The sequence below is a fragment of the Narcine bancroftii genome, chromosome 5 (assembly GCF_036971445.1).
Source record: "Narcine bancroftii isolate sNarBan1 chromosome 5, sNarBan1.hap1, whole genome shotgun sequence".
Classification (NCBI taxonomy): Eukaryota; Metazoa; Chordata; class Chondrichthyes; order Torpediniformes; family Narcinidae; genus Narcine; species Narcine bancroftii.
Window position 1 is genome coordinate 143,459,121 of NC_091473.1, and position 15,631 is coordinate 143,474,751.

General features: G+C 43.2%; 1 protein-coding gene across 4 annotated transcripts in view; it reads right to left on the reverse strand.

Annotated features, from left to right (window-relative positions):
* Nucleotides 1-534: 534 nt before the first annotated feature.
* zzz3 (zinc finger, ZZ-type containing 3) overlaps nucleotides 535-15,631 on the reverse strand; it is a 162,131-nt gene continuing 147,034 nt past the window's right edge. For all 4 annotated transcript variants that reach the window (XM_069939306.1, XM_069939303.1, XM_069939305.1 and 1 more), the window contains 3 exons: nucleotides 14,380-14,514; nucleotides 11,612-11,712; nucleotides 535-3,379 (listed from right to left, as the gene is read on the reverse strand). In XM_069939306.1, coding sequence (XP_069795407.1) covers nucleotides 3,235-3,379; nucleotides 11,612-11,712; nucleotides 14,380-14,514 — 381 coding nt within the window. In that variant the 3' untranslated portion in view covers nucleotides 535-3,234. The remainder of the gene's footprint in view (nucleotides 3,380-11,611; nucleotides 11,713-14,379; nucleotides 14,515-15,631) is intronic.

Sequence of the window (15,631 nt, forward strand, 5' to 3'; positions counted from 1 at the left end):
ATGTGCACGGTTTCACAACTCCAAAGGAAATGACCAATGACAATTTTTCTCAAGCAAAATATTTCAGTAACATTTGGATCTAGTGATTCTCAACCTTCCCTTCCCACCTTGAGCAATCCCTTACTAATCACAGAGCACCGATGGTATAGGGGTTACTTAAAGTGGGATGTGAGTGGAAAGAAAAAGGTTGAGAACCACTGAAGTAGATAATCAACTTTCCCCGTGGTCTGGATACAATGATTATTTATTTGTAGGTTTAAATGCATGTCCTGCATATGTATTGTTTGTCAGTGTGTCCCATCTGGTGGTGTGTCTGTGAGTTTTGCACCGAGGACAGGAGAACGCTGTTTCGTCGGCTTGTACTTGTGCAATCTTCTCTTCAAATAAAATAGACATTCCTGTTAAGCTAATGCCACACAAGAAAGTGGTGGTATTAGACGCTCAACCAATGCAAACCTGTAGACCTACAAAGGGATAACTGGCTGCGTGTTAAATCGTGAATGGATGACAGGAATGGTAATACAAGGAGACTAGTTTCACGTGGATTTTTGTTTTATTTCTCACAGCTCTCCTGATAGTTGTACAGATCTGTATAAGAACATGTTGCATACACACAGATGAGGCCAGAAACAGAAACCGTACAAAAATGTTCTATTCAATGCACAACTACGAGTAAAAACATTTGAAGCCAAAGCCCGTGCTCACTGCTGACTAGGTTCCAATCGATCATTTAAATACATAGTAAAAATACAATCTTTCAGCAAACAGAGCTTTTGTGCAGACTACAAAAAGGGGAATTTATTATGATGCTTGATTATCTTTGATAGGCAGTTTTGTTAATGAATTGTGGGGTCAACTCTCATTTTAAGGGATCAGGGAGGTGGTCTGCTAAATTTGAAGTAAGTGGATGTGTGTGAGAGTGTGTTCACACACGCACGTGTATACATGTTGTATAAAGTGATGTTACTACCACTGTACTTTATTCACCATATTTTTGTACACATTACATAGTTGATTTATATCACATGACATCTAAAAAACACTTTCACTGACGACTGACTCGTATTCAAACTTCATCTTTGCAGCTTTGTTTGTGGGGAGGGAGGACGTTGGGGGCAAAGAAAAATAGGGCCAGGTTTTATAGCTCGTTGTCCCCAAGGTTCTTTGCCTCATGTAGTGCTCTGCACACCTGCTTACAGGGGATGACAGAGAGGTGAAAGGTGAGAGATATACTTGGGCGAAAGAAGCTGGTTATGTTAGGCAGATATAGTGCACTGGATCACAACCAGATTCATCCCCCCACCCCTCCCCCCCACTTTCCAATGACTTTACTAGTTTATTAAACTCAGCACACTCTTTCTCCTGTGTAAAACACAAAATAATCTTTCTTTCCAACACCAAAAGGGAGCCCTGCAGATAGGACTATACACTACACAACAGAATAGCAAATCTAATTATCATATGGTTCCATAAATACTCCTCTACATAGACATTTATCTACATCATATTATGGTTAAGAGAACAGTCATTGTCACGGAAACCAATCTCGCCTTTGGAATTAAATAACTGGGCTGTGCAATTGCACTCATCCCATCTTCCCTTCCTCCTCCATCGGCAGATTGGAACTGAACTTCGTGAGTTTGGAGGAGGGAGAAAGAGAGATGTGAGAGGGAGAGATGGATGTATGAGAGAGATGGTGTGAGAGAGAGAGGCGGATGTGGGAGAGATGGATGTGAGAGAGAGAGATGGTGTGAGAGAGGTGGATGTGGGAGAGATGGATGTGAGAGAGAGAGAGAGAATGGATGTGAGAGAGATGTGTGAGAGAGAGATGGATGTGAGAGAGAGATGGATGTGTGAGAGAGAGATGGATGTGAGAGAGATGGATGAAAGAGATGGATGTGTGAAAGAGAATGGATGTGTGAGAGAGATGGATGTGTGAAAGAGAATGGATGTATGAGAGATGGATGTGTGAGAGAGATGGATGTGTGAGAGAGATGGATGTGTGAGAGAGATGGATGTGAGAGAGATGGATGAAACAGAAAGACGGATGTGAGAGATGATGTGAGAGAGAGATATGGGAAAGATGGATGTGAGAGAGAGATAATGTGAAAGAGAGATATGGGAGAGATGGATGTGAGAGAGAGATGATGTGAAAGAGAGATATGGGAGAGATGGATGTGAGAGACAGATGTGGGAGAGATGGATGTGAGAGAGATGTGAGAGAGAGAGATGGATGTGAGAGAGAGAGATGGATGTGAGAGAGAGAGATGGATGTGAGAGAGATGTAGGAGAGTTGGATGTGAGAGAGAGATGTGGGAGAGATGGATGTGAGAGAGATGGATGTGAGAAAGATGGATGTGAGAGAGAGAGATGGATGTGGGAGAGATGGATGTGAGAGAGAGATGGATGTGATAGAGATGATGTGAAAGAGAGATGTGGGAGAGATGGATGTGAGAGAGAGATATGGGAAAGATGGATGTGAGAGAGAGATGATGTGAAAGAGAGATATGGGAGAGATGGATGTGAGAGATGATGTGAAAGAGAGATATGGGAGAGATGGATGTGAGAGAGATGTGGGAGAGATGGATGTGAGAGAGATGTGGGAGAGAAGGATGTGAGAGAGATGGATGTGAGAGAGAAAGATGGATGTGAGAGAGAGATGGATGTGAGAGAGAGATGGATGTGAGAGAGATGTGGGAGAGTTGAATGTGAGAGAGAGATGTAGGAGAGATGGATGTGAGAGAGAAAGATGGATGTGAGAGAGAGAGATGGATGTGAGAGAGAGATGGATGTGAGAGAGAGATGGATGTGAGAGATGGATGTGAGTGAGATGATGTGAAAGAGAGATGTGGGAGAGATGGATGTGAGAGAGAGAAAGATGGATGTCAGACAGAGTGAGAGATGGATGTGAGAGAGAGAGATGGATGTGAGAGAGAGAGAGAGAGAGAGAGAGAGAGATGATGTGAGAGAGAGATATACATCTTAAGAAAACCTGTTGTGTATTAGGAATGTTCCGCTGCCATTGAATGATTTATAAAGGACCACAGGGAGCATAGGGCCATGGTTGAGAGTACCCAGTGAAGCCATCAGTTTTGACCACATTTGGAACAGCAGGACCCTCTGATCTGTGCATGAAATCAACAAGTGGAGCCTTTTATTTTGTAATGCACTGAACAGCATCAATCAACCCCCACTGGGAGTTTGTTTTTTTCCTTCCCAACCATGCCCTTTTTGTCATCTGTTTGCTGGGAAGTAATTTGGGTCAAGGTAATTGTAACTAGTGTCCTGAGACATGCAGTAATCTCTGTCCAGAAATGTCTCAACTCTGTAGATAGGATCCAAATGATGGTCGCCCTTGTGAATTTCTGTTTCGTACAGGCTGCAGAAAATGAGAAGACAATAACAAATTTGGTACGATTTGAAATTGTAATTTAAACACAAGAGAGCTCCAATAACATTGAACAATGAAGATTTTACTTTCTGAACACTCTTGGGTGTATTTTATGGATTTTGGGCTGCTGATCACGAAAATCACCTTAAAACTTTTGTATCACATGCCTTTTGAAAATATATAACCTATTTTTGTGATTTCCTGTCATATTTTAAGTCGACTTCAAGCTACCAAACCACGAAGTGCAAACATGTCATTGAAAATTAATTTTGTGCAAGATCTTTCCCGGCTGATCTTAGTGCAGTCATTGACGAACATGGTGAAAGGTTTCATCAGGACATTGCAACTGTGGAGAATCAGGGCAACTGGAATCCATCAGTGCTGGCCAACTATTGCTGGACACTGACACAAGAGGCATCAGATGCTGAGAACAAACAAAAATTAGCGGCAAAATATTTTTAGGTCAGTTGAACAAATGCAATGTGTCAGTGTCATTATGCGATCAAACATACTAAATTCAATAAATTTAACGTTTCTCCAACTTCCTACATGATACAGAAAATCTGAAATTATTTTTGTTTATCTTGAAGTTGTCTATCATAATCTCCAATTTTTTTTTCAGGAAGCAAACTTTTTGAAAAAAAATTGTCCAGTGTAACTTATAGCATCCATCAGAAACAAGCCCCCCCCCCACCCCCCCAGGTAAAAGATGAACTCGTACATCCTTCCTGAGGAGCAGTGCTCAGAATTGAACATGGGAACAAAAGCACAAGTTCTAACCCTTAGAACTAAAGACCAACATTGCTTTGCCAGAGCACAAACCACAAGGAAACATATGCTGGAGTAGGCCAATGGTTTCTCAGGCCTGTCCAACAACATGATCGCAGCTGATATGGCCCAGGCCTCAACTCCTCTTCTGTGTCACTTCCACTGGGGCTGCTCTTCCCCCAATCTCCCCCTTAAATAACTCCAGTGATGTAAAGTCAGCATCAAAACACACCATTCAGCCCAACGTCTATGTTGACAATGCTAATTCCATTTGCCTGCATTCAGCCCGTATCCTTTTAAATCCAACCTATCCAGGTATCTGTCTATTTTTCGTTTAAATATCTTAATTTTACCTGCCTCTACAGCTTCCTCAGGTAGCTGATTTTAATAACGTGTGCAAAAAGTTGCCCCTCCGATCTTTTTTAAATCTTACCCTGACGCTTTAAATTTAATCTTCTCTGCGCCTTTTCCAGCTTATACACATCAAAAGCACCTTGGCCCATAACCATTGGGAGAACGACTGTTCAATTCACAAGGTCATGAGTATCACTGCACAGCCAAGTCTGTCCTTCCTCTTCAATCTCAGTCCTAATGCAAGGACTTGACCAGAAACATCACCAATCCCTCTCCCTACACTGATGCCTGCTTGACCCGCTGAGTTCTTCCAGCAGTATTTTCTCCCCTCATGAGTTTGCTTCCTTGGGCATTCAATGCCTTTGGTCACGCAAGATCTGCACAACTTCTCCAGAAGATTATCAACAACCTATTTTCTAAGGGCTACACAATTACTGACTGCTTGTGGCAAAGAAGGGACAGGGTGTGAAAACAATACAGTGCCCCCGCAAACAGAAACACGGGAAAAATAAAATTCAAATTTATCTGAATGCAAGCTGCATTTGCATCAAGATGGATGAACGGAGGGCACAAATACAAACAAGCTGATTACAGAGGCGTGGTTACAAGGTGCAGGAAACTGAAGTATTCAGGATTCTTGACATGGTGGAACAATAGTGAGAGGGTTATTGTGTTTGGAAAGGATGAAAGAAGCACCCTTAGACAAAGAAAAGATGGGAAAGAAGTCACTAGTTGATGTAGTCTCATTGTTTATTAGCGTATTTTATGGACCCGTGGAGCTGCAAGTATAAATTTTAGTGCATCCGTATATTTTATATATATATATATATATATATATATATAGTGTGTGTATATATATATATTTCTATCTATATAGATATAGATCTATATGACAAAAAGACTCTAGTCATCATCGTCAACCATTAACAGAGTTAAATTGCAGTATAAATCAAGAGGTAACAGTGAATAGTTTGAACTACAGATACCTTGCTCAAGCCTGAAATGTTGGGTTTGTATCTTTATCTTTGCTATATCAAGGACACCGTTTGACCTGCTGAGTTTCTCCAGCATTGTATTTTTACTTCAACCTCTGCAGACTTTCGTTTTACTTATAACACTCCAATAGTTGTGAGAGACTTTAATCTTTGTATAGATTAGACATCAAATTGTCAAAGGAAGCCTTAAGGACTGAGTTCATAAGGGCTTGGGGTGGGGGGAGGGGGGCAGCTTCTTTGAATATATTGTGGTAAATAATTACTTTTTAGACATACAGCATGGTAACTGGCCCTTTCGGCCCATGATCCCGTGCCCTCCTAAAACACACCTAATCAACTTTATATCCCTGGTACGTTTTGAACGATGGGAGGAAACCAGATCCCCCGGGAAAAACCCACATAGACACGGGAAGAACATGCAAACTCCTTGCAGACTGCACGGGATTTGAACCCTGGTCCCGATCGCTGGTGCAGTAAGTGCATTGAACTCCAGATGTCAACCGTGTCTTTAGGGCACAGTGATCTCAATATGATTTCATTTTACTTTTAGTTTGAAAGTGATGTATTTCAGGGTCAAAAGTAAGAAGAATCAGAATAGGACATATGTGGTAAATGGGAGAGCATTGAGGAATACAGAAAAGCAGAAAGATTTAGGAGTAACGGTACATCGTTCCCTGAAGGTAGAAACTCACGTGAATAGGGTGGTGAAGAAGGCTTTTAGTATGCTGGCCTTTATCAATCATTGCATGGAATATAGAAGTTGGGAGGTGATGTTGAGATTGTATAAGACGTTGGTGCGGCCTAATTTGGAGTTCTGTGTGCAGTTCTGGTCGCCTAATTATAGGAAGGATATAAACAGAGTGGAGAGAGTGCAGAGAAGGTTTACCCGAATGTTACCTGGGTTTAAGCATCTAGAGTATAGGGAGAGATTGGACAGATTAGGTCTTTATTCTTTGGAGCGTAGAAGGTTGAGAGGGGATTTGATAGAAGTATTTAAGATTATAAAAGGGATAGACAGAGTGGATGTGGATAGACTATTTCCGTTAAGAGGAGGAAAGATTAAAACAAGAGGACATGAGTTAAGAATTAAGGGGCAGAGGTTTAGAGGTTACATGAGGGGGAACTTCTTTACTCAGAGAGTGGTAGCCGTGTGGAATGAGCTTCCGGGAGAAATAGTGGCGGCGGAGTCAATTGTATTATTTAAGAAAAGGTTGGACAGGTATATGGATGAGAAGAAGATGGAGGGTTATGGGCATTGTGCAGGGAGGTGGGACTAGAAAGGGGTGTTTGGTTCGGTGCGGACTAGAAGGGCCTAATGGCCTGTTTCCGTGCTGTAATTGTTATGCTTATGTTAAAAAGACAAGGTGAGAGTTGGTTGGAGTTGAACGGAAAACACAATCAGAGGTTGTATGCAACCGAAATAATGCAGAATCATCCAAAAAAATTCTCACTTTTCAGGCTCAAAACTCCAGCAGAAAATGTGGTCCACAGGCAGCTTAGAGAAGAAATTCAAGATGGTTTCAAATCCAGGAAAGACGCTTATAAAATTGCCAGTAGGCCTGAAGATTGGGAGCATCTTAAAACTCAGTACAGGACCAAAAAATTGATAAAGACAAGATAGAATACAAAGATAAATTAACCAGATACATAAAAATGGCCTGCTTGTGTTTCTAGAGATGTATAAAAAGGAAGAGAATGCAAATATGGGCCCCTTTTATAGACATCTATAATGGGAAATACGTAAGCAATTATTTATTGCAAAAAAAAACTTGTTAAAATACCAGGGAACCAAGGTCTGGGGAAAATGAGAAACAGAAGGAAAAAAAGTCAAATTCTCTTAGCGGAGGAGACAAGAAGCCAGCTAAATCTAGGGATTTGCGATGTACACTCCCGAATTTCGAAAGACACTCGTACAGCCGATGAGTTGTAAAATCTTCCAAAATCGAATGATTCGAGAATATATCTGTGCATTGGATGGTAGCAAACCGATTCCATTTAATAAAGGACAGAAAACAAAGGGAACAACCACCTGTTTCATCCTAATGTCAGTAGCAGGTTAAATGCTGGAATCTTCAAGGAAGGACATGGCAGGTCCAGTTGATTTTCTGGTCAATGGTGACCTCCCCCCCTCCCCCCACCCCCACCAAAAGCCTGCCACTTCCCTCTGGAAATTATTAGCAGGGGACTTAATGCCTTCCATTTTTTCAGATCATGATAAAGAACTGGATCTGGTTCAGAAGAAGTGACATGTACAGCAGGCATAAGCAACATGGTGTTAATGTTGGTCATCTATATCAATGATAATGTGGTAAATTGGATCAGCAAAGTTTGCGGATGGCCCAGGAGTCTGTGGTGCCCAATTTGCACCCATTTAACCTGCACCCCTAGTACATTTTGAATGGCAGGAGGAAACTGAATCCCTTGGGAAAAACCCACACATATAATGTATATATTCCTTACAGATTGGAGGTGTTGTGGACAACGAGGAATGATGGTCTTGGGAAGCTAACATGATCCCGGGGATTAACGAGTTCAGTTACGTGGTATTTGTAGCAGATTTTTTTGACAAGTTAATTCCTTTGCCGTTTACTTACTCTTTTTAATTTTTAATTATCCAGCCTTCCCTCACATAGGGACATTGACCCTTTTCCATTTTAGATGGCTATGGAAGTTCATTCACTGGGTGAGGACATGACAGACACAATAAATATAAAGGAGGGTTATCAACAAGGGAGAGAGGGCAGAAAAGATTTACAAAAATGTTACCTGGGTTTCAGAATCTACATTACAAAGAAAGATTGAGCAGATTAGGTCAAGATTCCTTGGAGTGTAGTAGGTTGAGAGGGGATTTGATAGAGCTATTTAAGATTATGAGGGGGATAGATAGAGTTGATGTGAATAGGTTCTTTCCCTTGAGGGAAGGAGAGATCGAAACAAGAGGTCATGAGTTAAGAGTGAAGGGGCAAAAGTTTAGAAGGGGGAACTTCTTCACTCAGAGAGTGGTGACTGTGTAGAATGAGCTTCCAGTAGAAGTAGTGGCGGCAGGGTCCATTTTGTCATTTAAGGAAAAACTGGGTAGGTATATGGATGGGAGGGGAATGGAGGGTTATGGGCAAGGTGCAGGTAGGTAGGACTAGAGGAGAGGACTTGGCTCAGTCCGGATTAGAAGGGCCGAGATGGCCAGTTTCTGTGCTGTAATTATTATATGGAAAAAATAACTGAGAGGCCATTCATTTTGGTGCAAATTACAGGCAAGTTGAGGATTTGTTGAATGGTGCACTTGGCAGGCTGGAGGCAGAGAAGATATTTCTTCTGTTTGAGGAGTCAGGAACCAGAAAGTATAGTTACAGAAGAAGGGGGTACTTTGGGACTAAGAAAAGGAAAGCATTCTTCACCTCGAGGATGGTGAATTCCTCACCCAAATGGCTGTTTGCTGCTTTCAATCAAAACTGTGAGTGTGGGACATTAAGGAGGTCATGGTGGAAAAGGCACAGAGGTACAAAGGCACAGCCATGATGAACGGAGGAGCAGGATTGAATGGCTCAATTGTCAACACCTATTACTTTATCTTCTGTCCTTTTGTAATAACCAGCCTTGCTTCTTGCAAAGATTAATAAATATGCCCCCCACTACCAATACTCTCAATTCACTCTGTGTTTGGAATCCCCTCAAAATACAGGGCAAAGTATCTCCTTTGTTCACAATGGATCAGGTTTCCGGCTTTCTTTATGGTCCAGGATTAGATTAGGCTACAAGCAGCAAATATTAACAGACATGTGAAGCTGGAGAAGGCATAAATGCAGAAATCAGACAAGCATGTTACTTTAATGGAGGATTTTAATCTTCATGTGGACTGGGACACATCAAATCTTGCTCATGTCTGAAAACTAGTGTGCTCTGGATAGTTTACTGCAACAATATGTGCATGGAGACAGTCCATGATAGACTTAGAGATGAATAAGTGGCCAGATTTATGTTAAAACCCTGACACTTTTTGCAAACATTGTGAAAACCAATAAACCACAGAAACATGAAATAAAATAGAAAATGAGAGAAATATTTAGTTGAGGATCTGTAGAAAGTGAAATAGTGTTAACATTTCAGCCTAGTGACGTTTCATTAGAACTGGGAGAAGTTATAAATCAAACATATTTAAATTGCAAAGGGGCAAGGAGGAAACATCTGTGTTGGGGTGGGGCCCAGATGGAGGGAACAGGGAATGTCTGTATTGGGGTGGGGCACAGATGGAGGGAACAGAGGAAATATCTGTGTTAGGGTGGGGTCCAGATGGAGGGAACAGGGAATGTCTGTATTGGGGTGGGGCAGAGATAGAGGGAACAGGGAATATCTGTGTTGGGGTGGGGCCCAGATGGAGGGAACAGGGAATGTCTGTATTGGGGTGGGGCAGAGATGGAGGGAACAGGGAATATCTGTGTTGGGGTGGGGTCTAGAATGAGGGAACAGGAAATGTCTGTATTGGGGTGGGGCAGAGATGGAGGGAACAGGGAATGTCTGTATTGGGGTGGGGCAGAGATGGAGGGAACAGGGAATGTCTGTATTGGGGTGGGGCAGAGATGGAGGGAACAGGGAATATCTGTGTTGGGGTGGGGTCCAGAAGGAGGGAACAGGGAATGTCTGTGTGGGTGGATACATGAATGACTAAAGAAGCCATGATGCTGGCTGAGAGAGTGTGGTTTAGGCTTATTAAAATCACTTTCATTAAATTATCTTGCATAAACATTACCTAAAAATGGTCGTAACAAAGAGAAACAAAAAAAGAGAAAAACAGAAAATGTTTTTTTTCTAAACATACAAACTTAAGTAGCAGGAGCAAGAGTGGGCCACCTTGCTCATCGAACCTGCTCCGCCATTCCACAAGATCATGGCTGATCCAACCATGGACTCAGTTTCATCCAGCAGCCTTTTCCCAATAATCCTAATTCCCCAACTGGGAAAAATAACCTGAGTGTTAGATATATTTAATGAGGCTGCCTCCACTGCTTCCTTGCGTAGAGAATTCCAGAGATTCACTACTTTCCGGGGAAAAGCAATTCATCTTCATCTATCTTAAATCTCCTTCCTTGAATCTTGAGGCTGTCACTTAGTTCGACTAGTGCCTCATTTTAATCGATCCCTTGTATAATTTTACATATTTCTATAAGACCTCCTCCCATTCTGAATTTCAGCAAGTGTAAACCTTTCCTCATAGGCTAACCCCCTCATCTCCGAGAATCAACCTGGCGAACCTCTTCTGCAATGCCTCCAACATCCTTTCCCAAGAAATACCAGATCTACAGGTGCGGTGTCACCAATACCCTATACGGTCGCAGCAGAACTTCAATGCGCTTAAATTCAATCCCTCCAGCAGTGAAATGCCTTTTTATAGGATTCCAAACACAAAACGCTGACTGACCTTTTCTATCCACGGAAGCTGCCTGGCCAGCCGAGTCCCTCCAGCTTCTCTTTGTCCACACACAAAAAAAAAACTAGATTCTAAGTCTGGATAGGGCCATGCCTACATCGACAATGTCCACAATAAATCAGGAAAATCTACAAGCTAACATAAGTAGCTGAGATGATGCTAAAATAACTTTTAACATAATACGGAACCTATCTATGCCCAATAGAACAATCGCAATGGTAAATAGTAATGGAAAATGCAGAAACACAGCTACAGCAGGTCCTGGCCATCAGAAGAGATGCAAAGATGAGACATAGCACAGCGGAAGGTGCAATGCTAGTTCAGTGTCCGTAAACCCAGATTCAAATCCAGCGCTGTCTGTAAGGAGTTTGCACATTCTCCCCAAGTCTGCGTGACTTTTCTCCAGGTGTTCTGGTTTCTTCCCACATTCCAAAGGCGTACGGGGTTGTAGGTGAATTGAGATCATTGGGCGACATGGGCTCGTGGGCCGGAAGGGCCTGTTGCCACGCTGTATGTCTATGGCCAAAAGGATCCAATACATCCTCTCATTTTCAGTTCCTGGGCCTCCTGTGTATTTCTAACAATTTTCCACACTGATTGCAATGCAACTCTGTAACAAGGGAAGTGCACACCCCAACTGAAAAGAAAGACAGTTGAGTTAATGCAACTGCAATCACTTACCAGTCAGAACAGCTGTCACAGAAATCGACCGAGCTGTCTTGCGGGCAGTCTTGACAATGCCACCGTAATCCAAGGATCGGCTCCATGCCACAGTTATCACACTGACAATTAAAATCAGATTTAAAATTAGATGGGAAATGAGAGCCAGTTATTGCAGTACATTCTATGCAAGAACACAAAAAGACAATGAGAAGCCAAAACTGGAACCAAAAAAAAAAGCACGGTCGTAAGGTGGTTCTTCCATCCATTGAGTCTGCACTGACTCGTGTACAATGTTATATGAAACCTTTTTTTATTTATCCCCTCCTTCCACATCTGCACCAGCTTCCCTAAGACTCTAACATGCATCGAAACTCAGCAAGTCACGCGGCGTTCTTTACGCAGCAAAGCTAAAGATTCTTTACCAACCCTTCAGGCCTGACTCTGTCCTCAATATATTAGCAAAATACAGGCAGGCACCTGACTAAAATGGTGGGGGAAGGGGCAGAGGTCGTAGCTGGATATGGGTGAGAAAAAAATCCGGAGAAGCGATACCAATCTGCACAACTCTGGGATTTGAGAAATAACTTCACCACTCCTCGAGGGAGTGGTCATTGTCAGAATGGGCTGAATCAGAGTGGCTCAACTGGCTTCAGCGAGAACAGATAAGAGGCGAGGGATAGTAGAAGTAAAAAGGGCCCCCCTATTCAAGGAACAAAAAGGATTCAGCATGTGGCCACAGGTAAAGGCAGGTTTTAGATATCATATAATGTTCCTCTAGTCATAAACAGTGGGAATGGAAGCAAAGGCAGGGAATGCTCCTCGCAGAATGTGGGTTGTCAGGGAAGCCAGCAGTATCCCTGACGACTTCATCTGCGAGAAGTGCATCCAGCTGCAGCTCCAGGCAAGCCGAATTAAGGAAATGGAGCTGGAGTTGGATGAACTCTGGATCATTTGGGAGGCAGGGGGAGGGTAAATGGATAACAGTCAGGAGAGGGAAAGGGAACAAGCAGGAAGTGCAGGGCACCCTTGTGTCCGTCCCCCTCAATAACAAGTATACCATTTGGAAGATGGGGGCATGACCTACCAGGGACAACCCATGGCGATCAGGACTCTGGCTAAGAAGGGAAGGGAGGAAAATAGGTGAGCTGAAGTGATAGGGGATTCCATAGTTAGGGGAACAGATAAGAGGATCTGTGGAAGGATCAAGAATCTCGGATAGTATGTTGCCTCCATGGTGCCAGGGACCAAGATATCTCAGATTGAGTTCACGGCATTCTCAAGAGGGAGGGTGAGCAGGCAGATGTTGTGGTCCATATAGGGACCAATAACATGGGTAGGAAGGGTGAGGAGGTCCTGCAAGGAGAGTTCAGGGTGTTAGGTGCTGGGTTGAAGGGCAGGATATCCAGGATTGTGATTTCAGGATTGCTACCCATGCCATTTGCTAGCGAGGTTAGAAATGGGAGGATAATGCAGCTTAACCACATCGCTAAAGGCATAGTGCAGGAAGGAAAGCTTCAGGTTTCTGTATCATTGGGCTCTCTTCCAAGGAAGGTGGGACCTGTTCTACCAGTACGGTTTACATCAGAACTGAAGGGGTCTTTCAAATGCTTGTTCGCATGTACAGGGTGTCCATAAGTCAATTGATGATAACCTGAGGAGAGGACCTCTATTATAAATGCAGCACATCTTCTACTTGCGTGCCATGAGAAGTACTTCTGATTATCCATTGTGTTTCTTTTTTATTCATTCATGGGGTGCAAGCATTGGTGGCAAGATTTATTATTCTAAATCTAAATGCTTTCAAGTTGAGTAGATTGCTGGACATTTCACAGCGGAGTCATCAATATTTCTACAAGTCCTAAGTGACAAATGTGCTGGACCATGTCAGGACAGCAGGTTTTCTTCCCCACAGGAGATAAGAGGACCAGATGGGTTTTTATTCTCATCATTTCACTGATTTTATTCCGTCATTTATATAATCTCTGAATAAACTGAGGCAGTGTTCTCTTATGAGCTCCGTGTTGACTGAACATAACTGGGCATTGCAGCCCCAATGAGACACGTCTCCACTACATCAGTTCCCAAATATAATGTACATCTCGCTTAAAATGAATGCTTCCAAGAGAGTTGGCCTTTAATATATTAAATGCACCTTCAAGACTCGTAGGCAATTGCAGATACAAAATAAAGAGATAAAAAGGCATTACCTTAAAATAGCTAATTTCTGACCTGAAACTTACTATCACCTTAAGCTATAGCTACTATTAAATTCTGTTGATCCCATTGTTAATTTATTTAATGGCTTTAAATATAACCTATATTTTTGTGGCTCTTTCTAGGATCTATCTGGGAAATTCGCCTTATCACAGGGTGTCATTAATCTCATCTGTAATGGACTGTGCTGTTTTAAATTTAAACAAACAGCACTTTAACAGGCCCTTTCGGCCCATGAGCCCGTGCCACCCAATTAACCTACAAACCCTGTTTTTGAACGGTGGGAGGAAACCAGAGCATCTGGAAGAAACCCATGCAGACGTAAGGAGAATGTACAAACTCCTTACAGAGAGCGTGGGATTCGAACTCCTATCCTGATTGCAGGGGCTGTAACAGCATTGCGCTAACCGCTACACCAATTGTGCCACCGTTGTGCAACACCTCCTCTAAGCACTGCAGCATTCACCCAGGAACACTTCCTCGAGCTTGTGGAGAACAGCCCTGGCATTCAGAGGCTTCCTCATCTCGCCTTTGTCCTAGTGGAGGTCAACTTATACAATAGTTCAACCCACCTTGTAACCGATATGCTGTACAAAGCCACTCTCTGCCTGTATCATGTCAAGCTTCTGCTTCTTCAGTTTCTTCAAGCACAGCAGTTCTTTGTATTCTGCCATGTGGCGACAGGAAGATGGAATGCTTTCATCGTCCTGCAACAGAGAGAGTATGAAAGAATAAAAACAGCAAATTATGAAAAACGCTCCGTGGATCAGCAACATCGGTGGAGAGAGAACAGAGGGAACTTTTCATTGGAAGTAGACAGAAAGTACCTTTCGTTCACTCCACAGGGAGGGGGAGGATAGCTGTCAAGGGTTCTGTTCAGGGAGTTGTGGTCAGCATTCCATTATGTCATACACGAGCACTAGTGTTTGCATGAACTTGGAAAATATTGTCCACCATTGATTATATTCATCTTAAGCACACGCTTCCACCAGCGTTGTCTCCGCTCCATCCTCAACATCCATTGGAGCGCTTTCATCCCTAACGTCGAAGTACTCGAGATGGCAGAGGTCGACAGCATCGAGTCCACGCTGCTGAAGATCCAGCTGCGCTGGGTGGGTCACGTCTCCAGAATGGAGGACCATCGCCTTCCCAAGATCGTGTTATATGGCGAGCTCTCCACTGGCCACCGTGACAGAGGTGCACCCAAGAAAAGGTACAAGGACTGCCTAAAGAAATCTCTTGGTGCCTGCCACATTGACCACCGCCATTGGGCCGATATCGCCTCAAACCGTGCATCTTGGCGCCTCACAGTTTGGCGGGCAGCAACCTCCTTTGAAGAAGACCGCAGAGCCCACCTCACTGTCAAAAGACAAAGGAGGAAAAACCCAACACCCAACCCCAACCAACCAATTTTCCCCTGCAGCCGCTGCAACCGTGTCTGCCTGTCCCGCATCGGACTTGTCAGCCACAAACGAGCCTACAGCTGACGTGGACATTTACCCCCTCCATAAATCTTCGTCCGCGAAGCCAAGCCAAAGACATGTTTTTAATTAAAATGTCTTAAGAAATTCTAGCCTATCCACAAGTCTCATCTCAGTTTGTGAACAACATCCAGACAGGTGTAACAACAACATGCAAGGAGTACCATACTATTCATAACACATGACCTGATCTCTTGCAACCAGTCAATAGCCATCCACTCCATCACTGGCACAGTATGACATTGTGCACATACAGTACGGTAACAAGCCCTTTCAGCCCACAAGTCTGAGACACCCAATTACATTTTTGAACGGTGGGAGAAAACCCGAGCCCCAGGGGAAA